The sequence below is a fragment of the Gekko japonicus genome, unplaced genomic scaffold (assembly GCF_001447785.1).
Source record: "Gekko japonicus isolate JY-2015 unplaced genomic scaffold, Gekko_japonicus_V1.1 scaffold3976, whole genome shotgun sequence".
NCBI lineage: Eukaryota > Metazoa > Chordata > Lepidosauria > Squamata > Gekkonidae > Gekko > Gekko japonicus.
In genome coordinates this window covers 34,846-55,018 of record NW_015164318.1, presented here as the reverse complement: position 1 = coordinate 55,018, position 20,173 = coordinate 34,846, and the positions used below count along the sequence as shown (strand labels likewise).

The 20,173-nt window shown below is 46.4% G+C and overlaps 1 protein-coding gene across 1 annotated transcript in view; it reads left to right on the top strand.

The window, feature by feature from the left end:
- The window catches only part of LOC107108406 (thyroglobulin-like), a gene marked incomplete at its 5' end in the record, with an annotated part of 96,810 nt that overhangs the window by 54,384 nt on the left and 22,253 nt on the right, over positions 1 to 20,173 (top strand). The window contains 2 exons of the mRNA XM_015408836.1: positions 10,755 to 10,938; positions 16,563 to 16,581. Of these exons, the coding sequence (XP_015264322.1) occupies positions 10,755 to 10,938; positions 16,563 to 16,581 (203 nt within the window). The remainder of the gene's footprint in view (positions 1 to 10,754; positions 10,939 to 16,562; positions 16,582 to 20,173) is intronic.

The window sequence follows — 20,173 nt, the reverse complement described above, 5'->3', positions numbered from 1 at the left end:
AGAGTTCTCTCAGCCCCACCTACCTCACAGGGTGTCTGTTGTGGGGAGGGGAAGGGAAAGGAGTTTGTAAGCCACTCTAAGACTCCGAGTGAAGGGCGCGGCATAAATCCAATCTCTTCTTTTCTTCTTCTTTAGTGGTTGTTTTTTAAGCCAGGTGAATAAAGGATAGTCTGGCTTAACTTTAGTTAGAACCCAAAGTTTCACTGCTGTGCCAAATTTTATCAGAGAACATATCTAGGGCAGTGAATAGGTTCTTCTCTGCAAATTAGAATATCATTAACTATTTTACAGTTTTATGTTTTTCTGCTGTGTCTCATGGAACACCAACAGGATCTAGATACTTTACCAATGATGAAAGGGAAGGCAAGTTTTACCCTAGAGGATTACAGTTTTAGGAACCTCTAGGAACACTTATAAAATGACTACCCTAGATGTGTCTGTCTCTCTGCAGATGGCAAAGTCTTGTGCTTGATTCTGAATAGTTTGGGAATCCAAACATGCAGTGAAGAACTGAGAAATGACTGGCGTGTTTCAGACTGTGCATCTCTGGAAACAGAAGCCAGGATCCACCCCTATGGCTGGTACCAAAAAGGAGGTAAAAAAAGGAAATCTCATAATTTGCCAGTATTTGAATAATGCTCACTCTGTCATGCGGCACTCGGGTCTCGAACTGCTGAACTACTGACCTTCCAGTCTGCAGTTCAGCGTCTTAACCACTGAGCCATCGCAGCTCCTCAGTAGCACTGCTACAGACAGACTAACTTGGCTACCCATCTTGATCTAAAGTCCCTGGGTGTGTGAAGTTCCATGATTCAGGAATTCTGTTAGTCAGGGATTCGGTGCAATTCTTGTGAGTGTAGAGATTCTTTAGCGTGGTGTTAAAGTACTATCACACCAGAGAATCAACAATGGACTAATTAATCCAAGTAAAATATTACTTGGCCTGCATTCTGAAGTGTTACAAGCCACATGTAAATTTACCATCTCACTAATAATCAGTCTAAAATTTTTTAACTAGGCATTTTAGAGAGCCAGAGTTTGGGGTGTAGCACCATTGGGGAGTACTGGACCAGAAACGATGACCAGTTATCACCTACCTGTTGCTACTAGGATGGAAACAATGAAATTGGGCCGTCAAAAATAGCCACATCTGTACTTGCTATCAGTGCAGGATTGATAAAAGCAGTAGATTTCCCAGATGTCTGCTCAATACAAATACAAATTCTGCCTTTTAAATGTCTGATTTACTGCAAGGGGAAGCCTAGGGCAGTCAAATCAAATTTTCTGCTGATTCAGAACTTAGTTTTGACTACATGATGCATAAATGCAACTACAGATGAATAATCAAATTATAATGTTTCTGATAATGTATATTGAGCACATGCAAGAGGGTGAGATGATTGCCTTATTGTGTCACACTTCCATTTAGACACGACACAGTATTAACTTCTCTAACCAAATACTTAAAAAAACAAACACAAACAAGCAACAGATCTATAGGTCAGTTACTGATCATTTCCAGTATGCTTTATTCAAGTTGCTTTGCCAGTAATGAGAGGCCAGAACCCGGAAAACAGAGGAGAAGAAAATTTTGCAATTACGCACATTGAAAGGAGAACTGAAATTCTATTCAAATTATGCACGCTTCAGGCAGAGCTTGAAGCCCCCAAGTCTGTTTGATGTTTTCAAGGCTGGGATCTCTTTTGTCAAAATTCAAGGTCAAATTTCAGTTTCAGTGCTTGAAGTGTCAGAATTTTCCTACAGATCCTCAGTGGGATCTCTCTAATACTGGGGGACAGATTCAGAGTGTTCCCTCTAAGCTGAGTTGGTGTGAGCTAGCTCACAGTTTTTTAGTCTCTGGCTCACACATTTTTGTCTCAGCTCAGGAAGGATGGCTCAACTAATTTATGCAGTAGCCAAATCACTCGCTCACAACTTTAATGCCAGTAGCTCACAAAGTACAATTTTTGCTCACAGGACTCCACAGCTTAGAGGGAGCATTGGTGGTCATTTTTTGTCTGAAGCAACAGAACAAAGTTTGAGTCCAGTGGGACCTTTAAGACTAAAAAAGTTTAATTCTGGATATAAGCTTTTGTGTGTATACACACTTCTTCAGACACTGAAGCTTATACCCAGAATTAAACTTTGTTGGTCTTAAAGATGGCACTGGACTCAAACTTCGTTATACTAGGAAACAGATAATGCTCCTCCCAGCAAGAGCTATCCTGAAGCTATCAATGGAATAACATTTCCCACAGGGCAGCATGGCTACTATGTTAGGAATGGAGGAGGAAAAAGATAGCTTTGTCTTAAAAAAAGATTGCAAGACACTTTGGCCCATTCCTTACTTGGACCTCACCCCGGGTTTTCTCTGTGTTCGACTCGTGGCCATTTACCTTGTAGTTATCTCTGTTTATCTGTTGTTTTCTGCACTAATTAAGCAAGAAATTGCAAGTAGATAAATAGGTACCACTTCAGTGGGAAGGTAACAGCGTTCCGTACGCCTTGGTGTTTAGTCATGCCGGCCACATGACAACGGAAACGTCTTCGGACAGCACTGTCTCTTCGGCTTGGAAACGGAGATGAGCACCGCAACCCTAGAGTCGTATTAGTCAGGCTTTCAAGCAAGGGAACCTTTACCTTTACCTTTTATCTCTGTTTATCTGTTGTTTTCTGCACTAATTTTGCCCCACTCCAATTTGCTTGCCTGCCCCAGGTTATACATTCTGTGTTGCAAACAGGGTTTTTTGTCCTAGGTATGGTGGGAAAGGGGCAGGGAGAATTGAAACCAAGTTAAACATTCTACACTTAAATCTTCATTGGGGCCACTCCGGATTGTGGCAAAGCCCACAGCAAAACGGGTTCTATATACCCTGGGGCAATGGTGGTCTGAATTTGGGGTGACTACAATGTAATGGAGAATTGACAACAAAAATGGGATAAAAAGAAGGGTGAACTCGAGTGTAGTGCAGAATAGCTAGTAGGAGACAGCATTGAACCAGGATTAAAGGTCTAGTGCGGAAAGGGCTTTTGAGGACTTTATGTCCAAAGCGGTGGGGGTGGAGGAGAAACCAGATAAAGCTATCACTGCTCAGCTACATGCATATTGGTTGAAAAGCAGAGAGAGAGAGAGAGGAAGGAGAACTGAAATTCTAGCCTGCTTATACAATTGTCAAACACTATCCAAATTGCTCCCCTCTCCATGTGATGGATGTTTGGCTTGAATGTTTGTCTCTTAGCTCTGGTTAGACGATTTATATTGTTGTTTGTTTGGGAGGAGGGTTAATGATTTTAAAATGTGATTTCATTAGGGACATTTGAATTTTTTAGCCACCTTGGGGGCTTGTGTCAGAGCAGAAAGGGGTATATAAATTCTGCAAAATAAGTAAATAAATAAATAAAAATAGTGGGGGATCTGGGTTTGAAATCTGTTGGTGGAGGTGGCCTCAAAAGTTTTGGTGGTGGTTTTAAGTTCCTGAAAGATCTAAATGGTGCACTATGTCCTGCTGGGGTGAGGTGTGTATGTGATTGTATATAAACATGCAATCCTGCTGTCTTTGAAAGGCACTGAAAAGTCTACCATCTGAGATGGGTCACCTAAGGACATAAGAAGAGTCCTGCTGGATCTGGGGCAGGGAGAATTGAAACCAAGTTAAATGTTCTACACTTAAATCTTCATTGGGGCCACGCCGGATTGTGGCAAAGCCCATGGCAAAACAGGTTCTATATTCCCTGGGGCAATGGTGGTCTGAATTTGGGGTGACTACAATATAATGCAGAATTGACAAAAAAAGGGGGGATAAAAAGAAGGGTGAACTTGAGTGTAGTGCAGAATAGCTAGTAGGAGACAGCATTGAACCAGGGGGAGAAACCAGATAAAGCTATCACTGCTCAGCTACATGCGTATTGGCTGAAAAGCAGAGAGAGAGAAAGGAGAACTGAAAATCGTCAAACACTATCCAAATTGCTCCCCTCTCCATGTGATGGATGTTTGGCTTGAATTTTTGTCTCAGCTATGGTTAGATGATTTATATTGTTGTTGTTTGTTTGGGAGGAGAGTTAATGATTTCAAAATGTGATTTCATTAGGGACGTATGAAGAGCCCTCCTGGATCAGGCCAGTGGTCCATCTAGTCGGGCCTCCTTTCTCACACAGTGGCCAACCAGTTCCTCTGGAAGGCCAACAACAGGGCACAGAGGCTGAGGCCTTCCCCTGATGTTGCCTCCTGGCTCTGGCAGTCAGAGGATTAGTGCCTCTGAATGTGGAGGTTCCCCCCAGCCACCATGGCTAGTAGCCATTGATAGACCTCTCCTCCATGAATCTATCAAATCCCCCTTTAAAACTGTTTATTCCTGTGACCATCACTACTTCCTCTGGCAACAAATTCCACATTTTAATCACCTGCATTAAACAGCTTATTTCCCAGTGGCTAGTGCTCTTGACTTACTGATTGTTTGTTTGAGGCAGGGACAGTAAAGCTTCTCTCTGCATAACTTAAAACCCCAAGGGCATCGGCTATCTGGAATAACTTTTAATGTTTTTGTGTGGCTAAACTCAGTTGAACTGCTGGTCCTCTTTTTATAACTCAGGCCATCTATTTAGAATCCCACATACAGATGGCTTTTTCCCTCTGGGCCTCACATTTCCTCCTCTATAGTGTTTATATACATTTTTCATCTTCTTGCTGACTGTCCAATTATATCGACCAACAAAATCTTTGTTTGGAATAACCAGCTGGCCACGGTGGCATTCTGGGTGCACGGGTGGAGTGTCCCAAGCTTTTATTTTAAACCGGCACAAGAAAAAAAGCACAAAACTGGAGCTCCGACCCTGCCTCTCTTACAGCAGTGGGATAAAATGGAGGATAATTCTTTGCTTATTTTACACAGTCAGTGTGCAGACTGCTTTACAGGATGGCACCAGCAAACCAGAGAAACTCCGGCACCAAGGAGCTTACAATCTAAATTTCAGCAGGGAGGGGAGACTTGGAGGAAGGCGGGACAGAAGGGTAACATGGCAACAATTAGGGTTGCCAGGTCCCTTGTGGCAACCAGCAGCGAGGGGACGGGGGACTAGGCCGGCCTTGCACCAGCGACATGGGACACTCTCGTATTTGGGCAAAAACTCTATATTAGATGCCTTTGTTTAGCATAGAATTTCCCCCCAAATACCAGAGCATCCCACATTGCCAGCAACACAGCGACAGTGTGGGCAGGAAGTGACAGCACCATGTCACTGGTAATGTCACTGCAACGCCATCCTAGGCATCCCTCCACATCAGGGGTCATTTCGTAGAGTGACATCATCACGTCGGGGATGCCCCACCCCCTCCAGGAACGCCCCCAAAGTCCCCCGCTGGGGGTGGAAGATGGACTTGGCAACCCTAACCAGCAGCGAGGGAATGGGGGACTAGGCCGGCCTTGCACCAGCAACATGGGACACTCTCATATTTGGGCAAAAACTCTATATTAGATGCCTTTGTTTAGCATAGAATTTCCCCCCCAAATACCAGAGCATCCCACATTGCCAGCAACACAACGACAGTGTGGGCAGGAAGTGACAGCACCGTGTCACTGGTAATGTCACTACAACGCCATCCTAGACATCCCTCCACTCCTGGTAAGCCTCCCTTCCGGCCTATTGATCAGCATGGGGGGGCAGCTGGGGGTAGGGAACCTCCACCCCCCAGTGGGTTGGGTAGCCCTAAATAAGGCCTTGAGCAGTCTGGGACCAGTGTATCTTCGGGACCGTCTTCTCTGGTATGTCCCCGGGAGAGCGCTACAGTCTGCTGATCCCTGGCCCTAAAGATATCCGGCTGTCCTCGACTAGAGCCAGGGCTTTCTCAGTTCTGGTTCTGACCTGGTGGAACGCTCTGCCAACTTCCATCAGGGCCCTGCAGGACTTTATGCAGTTCTGCAGGGCCTGTAAGGAAGAGATGTTCTGCCAGGCTTTTGGTTGAGGACAGCCAGGGCTATTTTTGGGCAGGAACGCACAGGAACGGAGTTCCGGCTGGCTCCTGAGTTGGCCACGCCCAGCAGGAAGTCATTAGCATAATAGGCCACACCCAACAGCAGAAACTCATTAGGATTGGCTATATTAGGGGGGTGTGGCCTAACATGCAAAGGTAACCACGCTTCTGGTAACATGGGGGTGTGGCCTAATGTGCTAATGAGCTGTGCTGTCAGGGGTGTGACCTAATATGCTAATGAGTTTCGGCTGCTGGGTGTGGCCTATTATGCTAATGCGTTCCTGCTGGGCTTTTTCTACAAAAAAGCCCTGAGGACAGCAACGGTTTCCCATCATAGCGGGCACCTTCTTTTCCTCTTTTCTTTTCTTCCATTCTGCCTGCTTTGGCCTCCTCTTTATCCTGCCCATGAGATAGAAGGACAGTCCAGAATAGGTTTTATATTAAATTATGGACGCCATCGGGAGACTATTACGAATAACTGATTTGTTGATTTTAATCTGTATTTTTGTGTTGTTTTTAACCTGTTGTAAATCACCCAGAGCTTTGTGTACTCAAGGATTGGGTGATCCAGAAATTTAATAAATAGTAATATAATTAAGTGCAAATTTGATTAAACTGTGGGATTTGCTGCCAGAGGATGTAGTGATGACCACAGGAATAAACAGCCTTAAAAGAGGAATAGATAGATTCATGGAGGATGTCGATCAATGGCTACTAGCCATAGTGACTGAGGGGAACCTCCACATTCAGAGGCACTAATCCTCCCAATCCCAGAGCCAGGGGGCAACCTCAGGGGAAGGCCTTGGCCTCTATGCCCTGTTGTTGGCCCTCCAGAGGAACTGGTTGGCCACTGTGTGAGACAGGATGCTGGACTAGATGGGTCAAGGGACTGATCCAGCAGGGCTCTTCTTATGTTTTTATGTTAGTTCAGACACAAGGATTCGTCCTGTGGATCAAGTTTCATAGAAGCATAGACAAGGTTACCCATTCCGCTCCACTGCTGAAAGGATCAACATCTATGCAGTACTCCCAAAACAACAACCAATGGCTGATGAGCTCAAATTGTGGCTCACCGCTCACCAAGTCAAATGCATCCCTCCCAGCCATCTGGGTCAACTCACTGGGACTGCCAGTACAGCTACCAAAAGATGGGGTCTAGGAGAGTACAAATTTCCAGCCTTGTTGTATATTGAAACCTAGGTTAAACTTGAGTCCGAACCAGGATTGTAAATACGCCAGTCCGAGCTGCAGAATGTTCTGGAGGGAAGCACTCTGATTGGACCTTATTTGTAAATAGTCAAGGCTATTTTTGGGCAGGAACGCACAGGAACGGAGTTCCGGCTGGCTCCCAAGTTGGCCACACCCAGCAGGAACTCATTAGCATAATAGGCCACACCCAACAGCAGAAACTCATTAGGATTGGCTACGTTAGGGGTGTGTGGCCTAACATGCAAAGGAGTTCCTGCTACAAAAAAAGGCCCTAGGTTTGGACAACAAACAAGGTAAACAGAATAAGAAGCAAAAGGTGAGTGTGTCAGGATGACCACATTTCTGCGAACATGGGGTGTGTGACCTAATATGCTAATGAGCTGTGCTGTCAGGGGTGTGTCCTAATAAGCAAATGAATTTCTGCTGTTGGGTGGGGCCTATTATGCTAATGAGTTCCTGCTGGGCTTTTTCTACAAAAAAGCCCTGTAAATAGTTATTGGTTGTTAGCTGACTTGTGGGCGTGGCTACCTAAGCCCGGACGGTTTAAAAGAGAGCCTGTCGCTCTATGTTTTTGTCTCGTTCTCATTTCTTCTGACTTCGTTAGTAAAGCTGATTCACTGTTCACTAGCTGTGTTGAGTCTCGTACTTAACGAGCCTGTGTCCTACAAAACACTATGCATAGAAGAGGCAATGCTGCAGAGAGCTACCGTAAGAGGATGTGGCTCCCGATGGTACTATCAAGGCACAACTTGGGTCAGGAGCTTCTATACACAATTCACAAATTCATAAATTAATTTGGGGCTCTTTATTTGTAACTGACTGTGGAATGGAAGGAGCTCATCGCATCCCATCCTTTTACGAGCCCACTGAATCATTTTGCAAACGACTGTCTTTTTAACACGTCCTGTTAATATGTTTTTCCCCAACAGCCGATGTCCCCAGCGTGTGTCCACCTGTTGATATGCCCAGAAGAGGTGAAGGAGATGGTAAGAAAACCAAAGACAGAGGTGATGCAAAATCAAACTTCTGGTTTTTCCCTTTTGTGTACCATCCATTCTCTTTTGAACCTGAGAAGCCTCTCTCAAAGACTTTCCTAAGTTTTCATTCACAGTCCACACACACACAAACGGACACGCATACAGATCTTGTGAACATGATGTCTAGTCAGGGCTGGACCGATGGCTAGGTAAACCTAGTCAATCGCCTTGGGCGCCTGAGTTAGAGGAGCACCTGTCCTGAATGGAGCCGATGTCCCCAGCGTGTGTCCACCTGTTGATATGCCCAGAAGAGGTGAAGGAGATGGTAAGAAAACCAAAGACAGAGGTGATGCAAAATCAAACTTCTGGTTTTTCCCTTTTGTGTACCATCCATTCTCTTTTGAACCTGAGAAGCCTCTCTCAAAGTCTTTCCTAAGATTTCATTCACAGTCCACACACACACAAACACACACAGAGCTTGTGAACATGATGTCTAGTCAGGGCTGGACCGATGGCTAGGTAAACCTAGTCAATCGCCTTGGGCGCCTGAGTTAGAGGAGCACCTGTCCTGAATGGAGGAAGTGCTGCCTTATACTCATTCAGACTATTCAGAGCCAGTTTGGTGTAGTGGTTAGGAGCACAGACTCTAATCTGGGAGAACTGGGTTTGATTCACCATGTCTCCACATGCAACCACTGGGTGACCTTGGGCAAGCCACAGTTCTCTCAGAGCTGTTCTCTCAACAGCAGTCCTCGAAAGAGCTCTCTCAGCCTCACCTACCTCACAGGGTGTCTATTGTGGGGAGAGGAAGGGAAGGAGATTGTAAACTGCTCTAAGACTCTGAGTGAGGGGTGGGGTATAAATCCAATCTCCTCCTCCTCTTCTTCCTCATCATCTTCATCATCTTTGTCTTCTTCTTCTTCATCTTCATCTTCAACTTCTTCTTGCCTATCTGCCCTGGGGTTGCCAAAAATATGAAGAAAAAAATGTCCTGTCCCTCTGACAGAGGTTCTGTGGGATGACTTTTCACTTTCACCCAGCACTGAATCCCGATTTGTGCCATGGAAGCTTGCTTGGTGGCCGTGGGCCAGTTAAACTCTCTTGCCCTAATCTACATGACAGGATTGTTGTGAAGACAGAAAGGAGAAGAGGAAAGTGATATAAGTCGCTTTGGGTCTGTGTCGGGGATCAAGATGGGGCAGAAATGAAGTCAGCAAATAAAAATTGGCTTCTGATTAAGCCAGGAGCTGGGAAGTTGTCACCAACTGGAGAAAAACAAGATGTGCCTTATCTCAAGATAACCAGAGGTACAAACATGCCCTCAAGGGCCTATCAACTTGGATCCCTTCAGGAAGGCTCATGGAACCAATTCAGCTCTGTTTATTCAGGCAGGATGTCCCGCATTGGCCATGGGAATGCAGGACCTTAGAACATTGTCCGACGCACTTGCAACTGCTCATTCCAGAGAGCTGAGGTTGTGCCCTATTTTTAAACAGCCTATTTTAAAGCCTGGGTAAACATCTGGCGCGCTCGCCTCCCACTGTGCCCGATGCCCCGTGCTGGCACCGTCAAAAGAATGCCGTGGGCTTCCATGCTGCATCCGACAGCTCCTCCGTGCCGTGAAATGACAGCTTTGTGCGCACAGCAAAGTAGTAATCCCAGAGGAGAGATTATAGTTATTATACTGAGGAGAGGCTTGGGGGGGGGGGGAGAGCACTGGTGGCCGCATTCCTCTCCATCGAGTCTGGCAAAAACATGCAAGCTGAACACATGCTTGGAATAAACCTGGCGCATCACGCGTCCTTCCAAAATCCTTGACAGTCGGCAGGGTGGCAGCGGGGCAGATGTTTGTCTAAAAAGCGCTGGATGCCCAAAAGGGCACAGATCCAGTAGACATTCCACCATCTATTTGTTTCTTTTCTAGGAGAGTCCTCTACCCCCTCCCCCATCAATGCTGCTCCCCAAGTTTCTCTTTAAAGCTAGAGGAGATTGGGCAGCAGAATTTTGCCAGCTTATTGGTGTATCACCTTTGCACCATACCTGAGCCAGCAGCATCCTGGAGTCTTAGAGCTGGAAAGGGGTCCTACAGGTCATCTAGTCTAACTTTCTGCTCCGCCTAAAGCATCCCTGACAGGTGTTCCTCTGGACGCTGCTTGAAGACTGCCAGTGAGGGGAGCTCACCACCTCCCTAGGCAGATGATTGCACTGCTGAACTACTACTAACTGTAATTTTCCCCCTAATATCCAACCAGTATCTTTCCACCCGTAATTTAAGCCCATTATCGAATGTCATTTCTACTGGGATATTTGCTTAATACAGCAGAGTTTGCCCAGTCGTAGAAGCATGATACTGAGCGGCGGAAATAAATCTCCCAAGAAAATTACAATAGGGGGCAGTGGCGCAGGCAGTTCAATGCCTGCAATCACAACACTAGTGAACAGCCACTATGGCTGTTCGAGACCCACCGCGGCCGGGGTGAGCTCCCGGCCCTAGTCCCAGCTCCCGCCCACCCAGCGGCTCGAAAGTGTACTCACAAGTAGACAAATGGGTACCTGCCCTAGGTGGCAGGGGGCGCCCTCCTCCTGATGGTGTGTGCCAGGAGTGCGGCGGCGGCAGTAATGGCGGCGGAGCAGTGGCGATCCGAGGATGTGGCGACGACGGATGGAGGCGGAGCTGTGACGGCGCGACGGCGCGAAGACGCAGCGCGGAGGAGCCTAAGGGACATTAGCCGGAGCAGCCGCGCGCCAGAGGAACTCCATCTGAAGCTTGCCGTCTGGGTGCCGGTAGGCAGCCCCTTCCCATATGAACTGTGGCCCTAGATTAGGAACAATTAGTATATTCTCTGTAAACCGCTCTGAGACCCTTCGGGGTCAAGGGCGGTATATAAGTCGACATATAAATAAACAAACAAATAAATTTATTCAAGTAGATCCAGTTCACATTCAGGTTGCAGTCAAAAGGAGAGAGAGAAGGCTAATCTGAAGAGTACTTTCCCTATTGCAAATGGCCAGCTTGTCTGGCATCATATATGTGGGAGGATGAGGGCATTAGGTCTGCAGGAGAGACCTGCAGAGCCCTGTGCCTCCATGGAAGGCCATGTGAAGCGAGTGAGAGGGAGAGGACAACGTGAGTGAGAGAGGAAGGGTCAGAGGGCAGCTCCCAGTTTAAGACAAAGAGAGGCATCCCATTCAAGGAGACAACACCTATAGACACTTAGAGCGATGTAGCAACCCCCCCCAATGTCCAGGCACACTTTCCTCTGCTGCCAACGGGAATAGCTCCCTGCCTTCCTCTTAGTGAAGAGAAGAAGAAATTGGATTTATACCCCGCCCTTCACTACCAAAGGGAGTCTCAGAGCAGCTTACAAACTCCTTTCCCTTCCCTACCCCTCCCCACAACAGACACCCTGGGAGGTAGGTGGGGCTGAGAGAGCTCTGACAGAAACTGCTCTTTTTCAAGAACAGCTGTGCCAGAGCTATGGCTTGCCCAAGGTCATCCAGCAGGTGCAAGTGAAGGAGTGGGGGACTCAAACCCGGTTCTCCCAGATTAGAGTCCGCGCACTTAACCACTACACCCTTTCAGATACAGAAGAGAGGGTGCCTAACAGCAGTTTCATCACTGTTTGACTTGGCCCCGCACAGTCCTCACCATCTAAACGTGGGAGGCGTGAGGAAGCGGAGGAGGGCGAATGAAATGTAGCACATTCTTTCCGCACATTCACATTTTCTTGCCTCTGCAACCTCTCCCCTAGACGACAGATGTCTCATTTGACTTCTGCTCGTTTCCAAGTTTGGAGTCCAGGAAGGTACACACACAAAGATCATCCTCACAACTGAAAAAACCCAGGACTCGCACCCACACTGCAGCTGTGTGATCTCATGCAGACAGAGACCGGGGCTTCCGTTTGGAAACAGCAGCCGGTTGTGGATGACACTGGTCTGGCCTGCTTCAGGTATAGGCATGCGCTTAGGAAACTCCCGGTATTTGGCTAGCTTTCCTATACCAGATCGCTTAGCCAGAGGGACTCCTTAGTAATGCTATTTGTTCATTCTGGGTATAGTACACGAGTAAATCCTATTAGAGAATCTATGCTTCCATTCTAAGCTTATTTAATAAAGCATAGCTATTGTGTTCTTAATGCAGACTAAATCCACAAAAGCATTGTACCATCCATCCATCGCTGCTTCATAGATCATTAAAGGAGAGCAGTGATATGAGTCCATAAAGCTTTCTTACCCCAAAAGTAAGCCGATCACAGGCAAGGAGCCCCTTTTGAGAAGCTCCTGATCAATTAAATTTCCCAAATTTATAGGATTTTTAAAGCCATCTTCTAACTGTCCCACTTGATAGGGCGCAAATTCTTGGCTAGCCCGTTATCTTATAACTTCAAACACCATACATTCTCGCTGTTTTTTTATCTTAACAAAGTTTATTTAAAAATGACAGTTACAAGTTTCTCATACATGTGAATATCTTCTGGCTCTCAACCAACCTTCCCATCCTTGAATCATATCTTTGTTTCTGTAAAGTTGAACTTTCTTGCAATTCTCAGACGCTTCTGCACCTGGGCCTCAACAGACTGTATCTATTGATAATGGGTTAGACGTCTTCTAATCTACACAAGGCCATATAAATTCAGGGCTATTTTTGGGAAGGAACGCACAGGAACGGAATTCCGTCTGGCTCCCAAGTTGGCCACGCCCAGCAGGAACTCATTAGCATAATAGGCCACACCCAACATCAGAAACTCATTAGGATTGGCTACAATTAGGGTGTGTGGCCTAACATGCAAAGGAGTTCCTACTCCCAAAAAAAAGCCCTGGGTTTTGACAACAAACAAGGTAAAGAGAATAACAAGCAAAAGGTGGGTGTGGTTGGATGACCACACTTCTGGTAACATGGGGGTGTGTCCTAATGTGCTAATGAGCTGTGCTGGCAGGGGCATGGCCTAATATGCTAATGAGTTTTTGTGTTGGGTGTGGCCTATTATGCTAATGAGTTCCTGCTGGGCTTTTCCTACAAAAAGAGCCCTGCATATAATTGTTGCCACTCTGTCTTCTTCTTACTGATCTTCAAGGCTATTCTGTTCTGGGTCTCTAGATACCCTTCTTGGCAGGCTTCCCTGAGAGGACAGGTTTATTCTGTCCATGTGTGCATCTTCGGTGGTCTTTTTGGTCAAGTCTGGCAATGACAAGCCACAGCGCTTGAGCTTAGAGGTGATGATTAAGCCTCCAACCAGAAATGGTCCTGGGAAGAAGAAGTGAGCAGTGACTGATGAAAACTCATACGCGACACATATTTTGTTAGTCTTTAAGGTGCGGTGACTCAAGTGGTTAAGACGCTGAACTGCAGGCTGTGGAAGGTCGGTAGTTCAGCAGTTCGAGACCCGGGTGCCGCAAGACGGAGTGAGCTCCCATCTCTAGTTCCAGCTCCTGCCAACCTAGCAGTTCGAAAGCAAGAAATTGCAAGTAGATAAATAGGTACCACTTCGGTGGGAAGGGAACAGCGTTCTGTGTGCCTTGGTGTTTAGTCATGCCGGCCACATGACCACGGAAACGTCTTCGGACAGCGCTGGCTCTTCGGCTTGGAAACGGAGATGAGCACCGCAACCCTAGAGTCAGATTCGACTGGCTTTCGAGCAAGGGAACCTTTACCTTTACCTTTTTAAGGTGATACTGGGCTCTTGCGCTTTTCTACTGGTCGTGGGACGTCATCGTGGTCTTGCAACTAGGGTTGCTAGCCCACCAGTGGGGACGGGGGGATGCTGTGCCTGCAGTTGGCATTTCTCATCACTACTCTGAGATCTCCTTGCCTTGAAAACCCTACGGGATCACCATAAGTCAGCTGATACATGATGCCACTAATGCATTCCCCTGACCCGGATGATCCATTCTAGTTTGATGTCGTCTGATCCTGGAAGCTAGGCAGGGTCGGCCTTGGCCACTGCTTGGATGGAAGACTGCCGAGAAAACTAAGGTTCCTACATGGAAGGAGGCAATGGAAAACTACCTCTGTTCCTCTCCTGCTTCGTAAACCCTGTGATAGGGTCACCAAAAAACGGCTGTGACGACAGCCAAAAGAACCCCGAAACAAAAACGTTGGCTTTGTTTCAGTTGGTTTACATTTATAGTAACTGATCGTAATGTCAGTGGCCACTGGAAGGGCTCTGTTTATTGAGAAAGCAGCTTTCGAGGACTAACCTCCTGTTCTTTGCCAGAAGTCAGTAATAGATCAAACCCTCACTGCCTCTTCTTCCCGCATCCCAGTGACAAGAACATCTGGAAACCAGCAGCCATCCCCACGAGAGGCATGTAATTGTACAATAAAAGTTACAGAGCTTGTTGGATCTGGATAGCTGTAATTATCCACTGAAAGTGGTTGCCGGAATGGGGTTAGGATGGGCATGGGCTGAACTGTACAGGAAATGGAAACTGCTCAGCAAGGTGGAGTTCTGCTTGTGCCGAGGATATTGCAGAAGTTTCTCTGAACTGGAAGTTTTATGTGTTAATGGTAATGAAGGATACAACTAGGGATATACACCTATCCCACTAGGGGGAAATCTCCTGTATAGATCTATGGTGCAGCCTCATTTGGAATACTGTGTACAGTTCTGGTCACCATCAATGCTCCCTCTAAGCTGTGGAGTCTCGTGAGCACAACTTTTGCTTGGTAAGCTACTGGCATTAATGTTGTGAGCGAATGATTTGGCCACTGCATAAATCAGTTTGCTCTGGAGCCATCCTTCCTGGGATAAGACAAAAATGTGTGAGCTGGAGGCTAAAAAACTGTGAGCTGGCTCACACTCACTCAGCTTAGCAGGAACACTGGTCACCATATCTCCAAAAGGACATTGCAGAGCTGGAAAAAGTACTTCTTGTTGTTCAGTCACACAGTCAAGTCCGACTCTTTGCAACCCCATGGACCACATCACGCCAGGCTCACCTGTCTTCATCAGATACTAGCCAGAATGGCAACATTGTTCGTCTCTTAAGGTGCAACTGGATTTGAATCGAGCTGTTCTATTGTAGATAAAAGGTAAAGGTTCCCTTGCTCGAAAGCCAGTCGAATCTGACTCTAGGGTTGCGATGCTCATCTCCGTTTCCAAGCCGAAGAGCCAGCGCTGTCCGAAGACGTTTCTGTGGTCATGTGGCCGGCACGACTAAACACCAAGGCACACGGAACGCTGTTACCTTCCCACCGAAGTGGTACCTATTTATCTACTTGCAATTTCTTGCTTTCGAACTGCTAGGTTGGCAGGAGCTGGAACTAGAGACGGGAGCTCACTCCATCATGCGGCACACTCGGGTCTCGAACTGCTGAACTACCGACCTTCCATAGCCTGCAGTTCAGCATCTTAACCACTTGAGCCACCACAGCTCCTTGTTCAGTTCACTTCTTACAGCCCATGAATTAGCAATACCCATTGTGGAGCTGTCCGTTCCCACAGTGCTGAATTCATATCAAGTGTACTTCCAAGTAGTCCCATTTCATTTGGGTGGCCTTTATCCCGATATTACAGTCATCAGTGGTCATTGGGAATGCCCAGCTGGCACATGCTCAGAGGTGCTCCGAGTGAAGGGCGGGGTATAAATCCAACCTCCTCCTCCTCCTCTAGACTACAGAGATCAGTTCCCCTGGAGAAAATGGATGCTTTGGAGGGGGGACTCTATGACCTTGTAGCCCACTGAGGTCCCTGTCTTCCCCAGGCTCCACCCTCAAATCTCCAGGAATTTTCCCACCTGGATCTAGCAACCCTACCCCCCAATCCCCCATCAGAACCGGGAGGGTTCTGGCAACCCTAGTTTTGAATTGTATTTGTAATCTTGTTAATAAAACAGATGAACTAAATTTGCAGATGTGCTTGCCTTCTATTAAACTTTTTAAATTCTTGCAATACACACCCTGAATAGTGGGACACTGATTTCATTTGGCAAGAGAGGCCATTGTTTTTGATACGACACACGCATATTTTGATGCCAAAATGTGACAATATAAAAATCTTGAAGCTTGGCGGAAAAGTCTGATTCATCCTTTTCCAGTACAGGAAATCAATGAAATGTGTTGTGTAGGCAAAATGTAGGCGCCGAGATCCATCGACAGATGGCGATGAAAATCCCACCAACTTTTTTTCTTAGGACTGGTAGGTTGGAATGTGAGCTTCCCTCTGCCATTCTTACCGCGACGTTAAGAATTTTTTTGCCCTTACGTGGAAGTCTGACTAGCAATTGCCCAAAAAAACAAAACAGAACACCACCCTTTCTGTTGCAAGCAACCTCCACAGCACTTTGCGAGAACAGACATGATTTTACTCTCAGCGATGTCATCCGCAGAATGTCGACTCGGATAAAATTATTCGCCCATAGCATGTCTGAGGTCTATTCTTTCTTTCTTTCTTTTTTTAAAACAGCTTCATAACTCTGAATTGGGTAATGTTCTGGCACTCCAGAGGTTTCATGACTTGCCCATAGTCTTAAAACCGAGTCAGTAAAAATGGTCATAAGTGGGAAATGATCCTAATGAAAATGCCTCTGGAAACCGCTAAGGTGACCCAGGTTCCTTGGCTCACAATGGAAGCCAGACAAAACTTTTTTCTTCCTTCCTTTCTTTAAAGAGCATAAGTAGTCATTTTCAGCTTTGTGTCTGGACCGGGGCCCGCCACTTCCACTTTGTCGGAACGCCACAATCAGCCGTGCAGACGGTAGAAAATTGATGTGTAATTATCGTTCGAGAAACCGTGTGACTTAAATGTACGTTACTGAGAAGGTTCCTTTTATTGTTTTCAAGGCAAAAGATTAGGTATGAACTGGCGTTCCTTTTTTAAATGATGCGGGGGTCCTCAAAAGTTTAAGTCTGAAATAAAATTGTGCAGATGTTCGGTGCTCCTTTATACTGTCTCTGTCCCGCTGAAGATTACTGGACTAGGAATAGTGTGTCTGGGCACAGACGTCCATCTGACAGCAATGCCGATTCTTTGAATTTAGGCGGATCATGACAGGGAGGTCAGGAAGGGATGAGCAAAGTTCTCGCGGCCCTTACTTACACGCTCAGTGTAATGCCGATCACCACGCTGGGATCTGGAAGGAATTTTCCTCCAGGGATCCTGGAGGTTTTTTGCTTTCCACAAGAATAACACACAATCCCAAAACAGTCTGATATGCAAAATTATACAGATGTGTGCTAGATGCCCACAGAACAATATCATAACAAAAGAGACTAGATTAGAGCCATAACATAATTGAGCGTCTAGTAATAAAAAACCAACCACTTATTCCTTCATAGAAAAAAAAACACAAAGGTCAATAAGATTTCACAAAGCAGTCTGCTCCAGACTCTCTCAGTCTATCTCCCTCTAACAGTCTTGTATTCTCAAAAGCAGTCTGCTCCAAATTAAATCAATCTGTATCTCTCTTTCAACACTTTCCCCAGATATTTAAGTGTTTCAGACCTCTGGTCTTTCCTCAGGAAACAATCCTATATGGGGATCTTATATTCAGTCTGACATTCAAGTTGACACTTTCATTGATTTACTTTTCTGTTAATCTATTTGGGCAAAAGGTCTCCTCACTTATTCCCAAGCCTGCTGGTGCTGCTGTCACCAGTCTGGGACTGGGTCCATTTGACTTTGGCAACGGCACTAGCAGGCTTGGAGATACGTGGTTGTTTTTTTATTACTAGACAATAAATGATGTTATGGCTCTAGTCTCTTTTGTTATTGTATTGTTCTGTGGGCATCTAGCACACATCTGTGTAATTTTGCGCAGGGGTAATTTCCTGCGGGAGCGCACAGGAGCGGAGCTCCGGCAGTAAGGAGCTCAGGGGCGGGCACATGCAACAAGCCCCACCCCCTGCTCCCAGCAGCCCTCAGTCAGGCCATGAGGAGTAAGAAGCAGCCAGGTAAGTTGCAGAGCCCCCCCCCACGGCACGTCCCCCCCCCAGCTAGCAATCCAAAACAGTCCAGTGGCACCTTTAAGACCAAGTTTTATTCAGGTACAAGCTCTCCCTCCTCTATGAGGACAGATCTGCACGTCCCCCCCCCAGCTAGCAATCCAAAACAGTCCAGTGGCACCTTTAAGACCAAGTTTTATTCAGGTACAAGCTCTCCCTCCTCTGTGAGGACAGATCTGCACGCCCCCCCCCAATAGCTAGCAATCCAAAACAGTCCAGTGGAGCCTGAGTGGTGTGTGTTGCCTTCTGACACACTTCCGGTGATGTCAGGAGGTGTGGCATATGCAAATACGTTATGCAAATAATTTATGCTAATAGGTGCCTGCACTTCTTTTTCTACGAAATGACTCCTGATTTTGCGTATCAGACAGTTTTTTGCTTTTCCCTGGGCATAGAGCGGGGGTCGCTGGGGGCGTGTGGGGGGCAGAAGGTAGCTGTGAATTTTCTCCATTGTACAGGGGGGTTATATTAGCTGACCCTTGAGGTCCCTTCCAGCTGTATGTTTCTATGTTATGTTGTAAATAATGCATTATCCATTAAAAATGCATTATCCATTAAAAACCCTTGCGGCTTCAACCTGTTTCGATTTCACTTCTCTCTTCTGCAGACTGAGCTTGAGATTCTTCGTTTCCCCCCCATTTTCTGCTCCTCTCTCTGATTCCCTCTGACCCCTGCATAAAATGTATGCATGTTTCAGTATGGTGTGTCAAGAATGCAGCATTACACATACTAGTTGACCTTCAGACCTCATCCCTGCTCTAAATATCATCTTTGTCCTTGAGGTTTGTATGGGATGGGCATGCCATGCCCATATTGTTTATCCTTTTACACCCCCATATTGTTTGTGAAGGCCCCTTGACCCAACTAAGGTCGAATCTGCATTTGTCTTTCCCACCGTGTGTCCCAGCCTTCTGGCTCCGTCTTCAAAAAAGATGTGTACATTTGGTGTCGTTTTCACACCTCAACAGTGCTAGCATACTTTTGCACGTCCGCATATGTTTATTGCCCTTTCCTGGCGGCTCCACTGTCATTACGCCTCCCTGCTGCTTTAAAAGAATCATCTCCAAACAACGTTCAAACAAGCATAGAGAAAGGCGGCGTCACAGCAGCGTGAAACTGATTTAAAACTGCAAATGCAGATTTTACCTAAGAGGCTCACTGGGCTGCAGTGAGAGGAGAAAGGTAGGAAAGACCCATTCTTTGAGCTTCATTCTGCTCTTGGTAATTTGGATCCAACCCTGACCTTTCCCACATGGATTGCATGCCCCAGGTTCAATGCTTTTGGAAGCAGATCCTCCCCCCCCCCCCGTTTCCCCACACCCTTGTTATAGCATTGTGGTGCGTTCCTGCCTCCCCGGGTTTTGTCTGGCTTTTTCTCTGATCTTTCCCAAACCTGCTGTGTGCAAAAGTTTGGGAAAAGATTACAGAAAAGCCTGGATGGCTGCTGGTTGTGTGGGAAAGTTCAGATTTTTCCATGTCGCCCTCCTGGTAGCCATTTCCTTTGCCCCTGTCCCCACAGCAGACCCCCCATCACCTGGGAGTTATTCTGTTTTGTAATCAGGAATAGAAGTTCATGATAACAATCTGTGCGTGTTATTGTCTGAATTCTTAGTTCTTATTTTTCTCTAGACTTTTTCAGTGCTGAGATATAATGGGAAAGGCAAATCTAAGACACTTATTTTTTTAAAAAGGTGGGAATTAAGAGAACCTGATACACAGATTGCTAGAATGAGAGTTAGTTGCTGGTATTTAAAGAGCAAAACTGAAAACGCACCGGTGGCCAGGGCAGTAGGGGGGAGTGGCTGCTTCCAGAGGACTGGGGCAGGCAAAATATGGGGAAACCCGCCCTGTGGAAGCTTCATTCCCTCTGCATTCTCTCAGCAACCACAGATGGAGTGGGGGAACCACACAGACTTTGTGCATCTAGTGTGTTTGAAGGGTACCAGTGCAGCTTTTTCTAAAGCTAAACAAACTATTCAGAGCTTGAACCAATGAGTTTCTACCAACAAAGCCATTGGGAGAAGGAAGGAGTTTGAATCCACCCATCCATTAGGAAGAACTTCCTGACTTGTT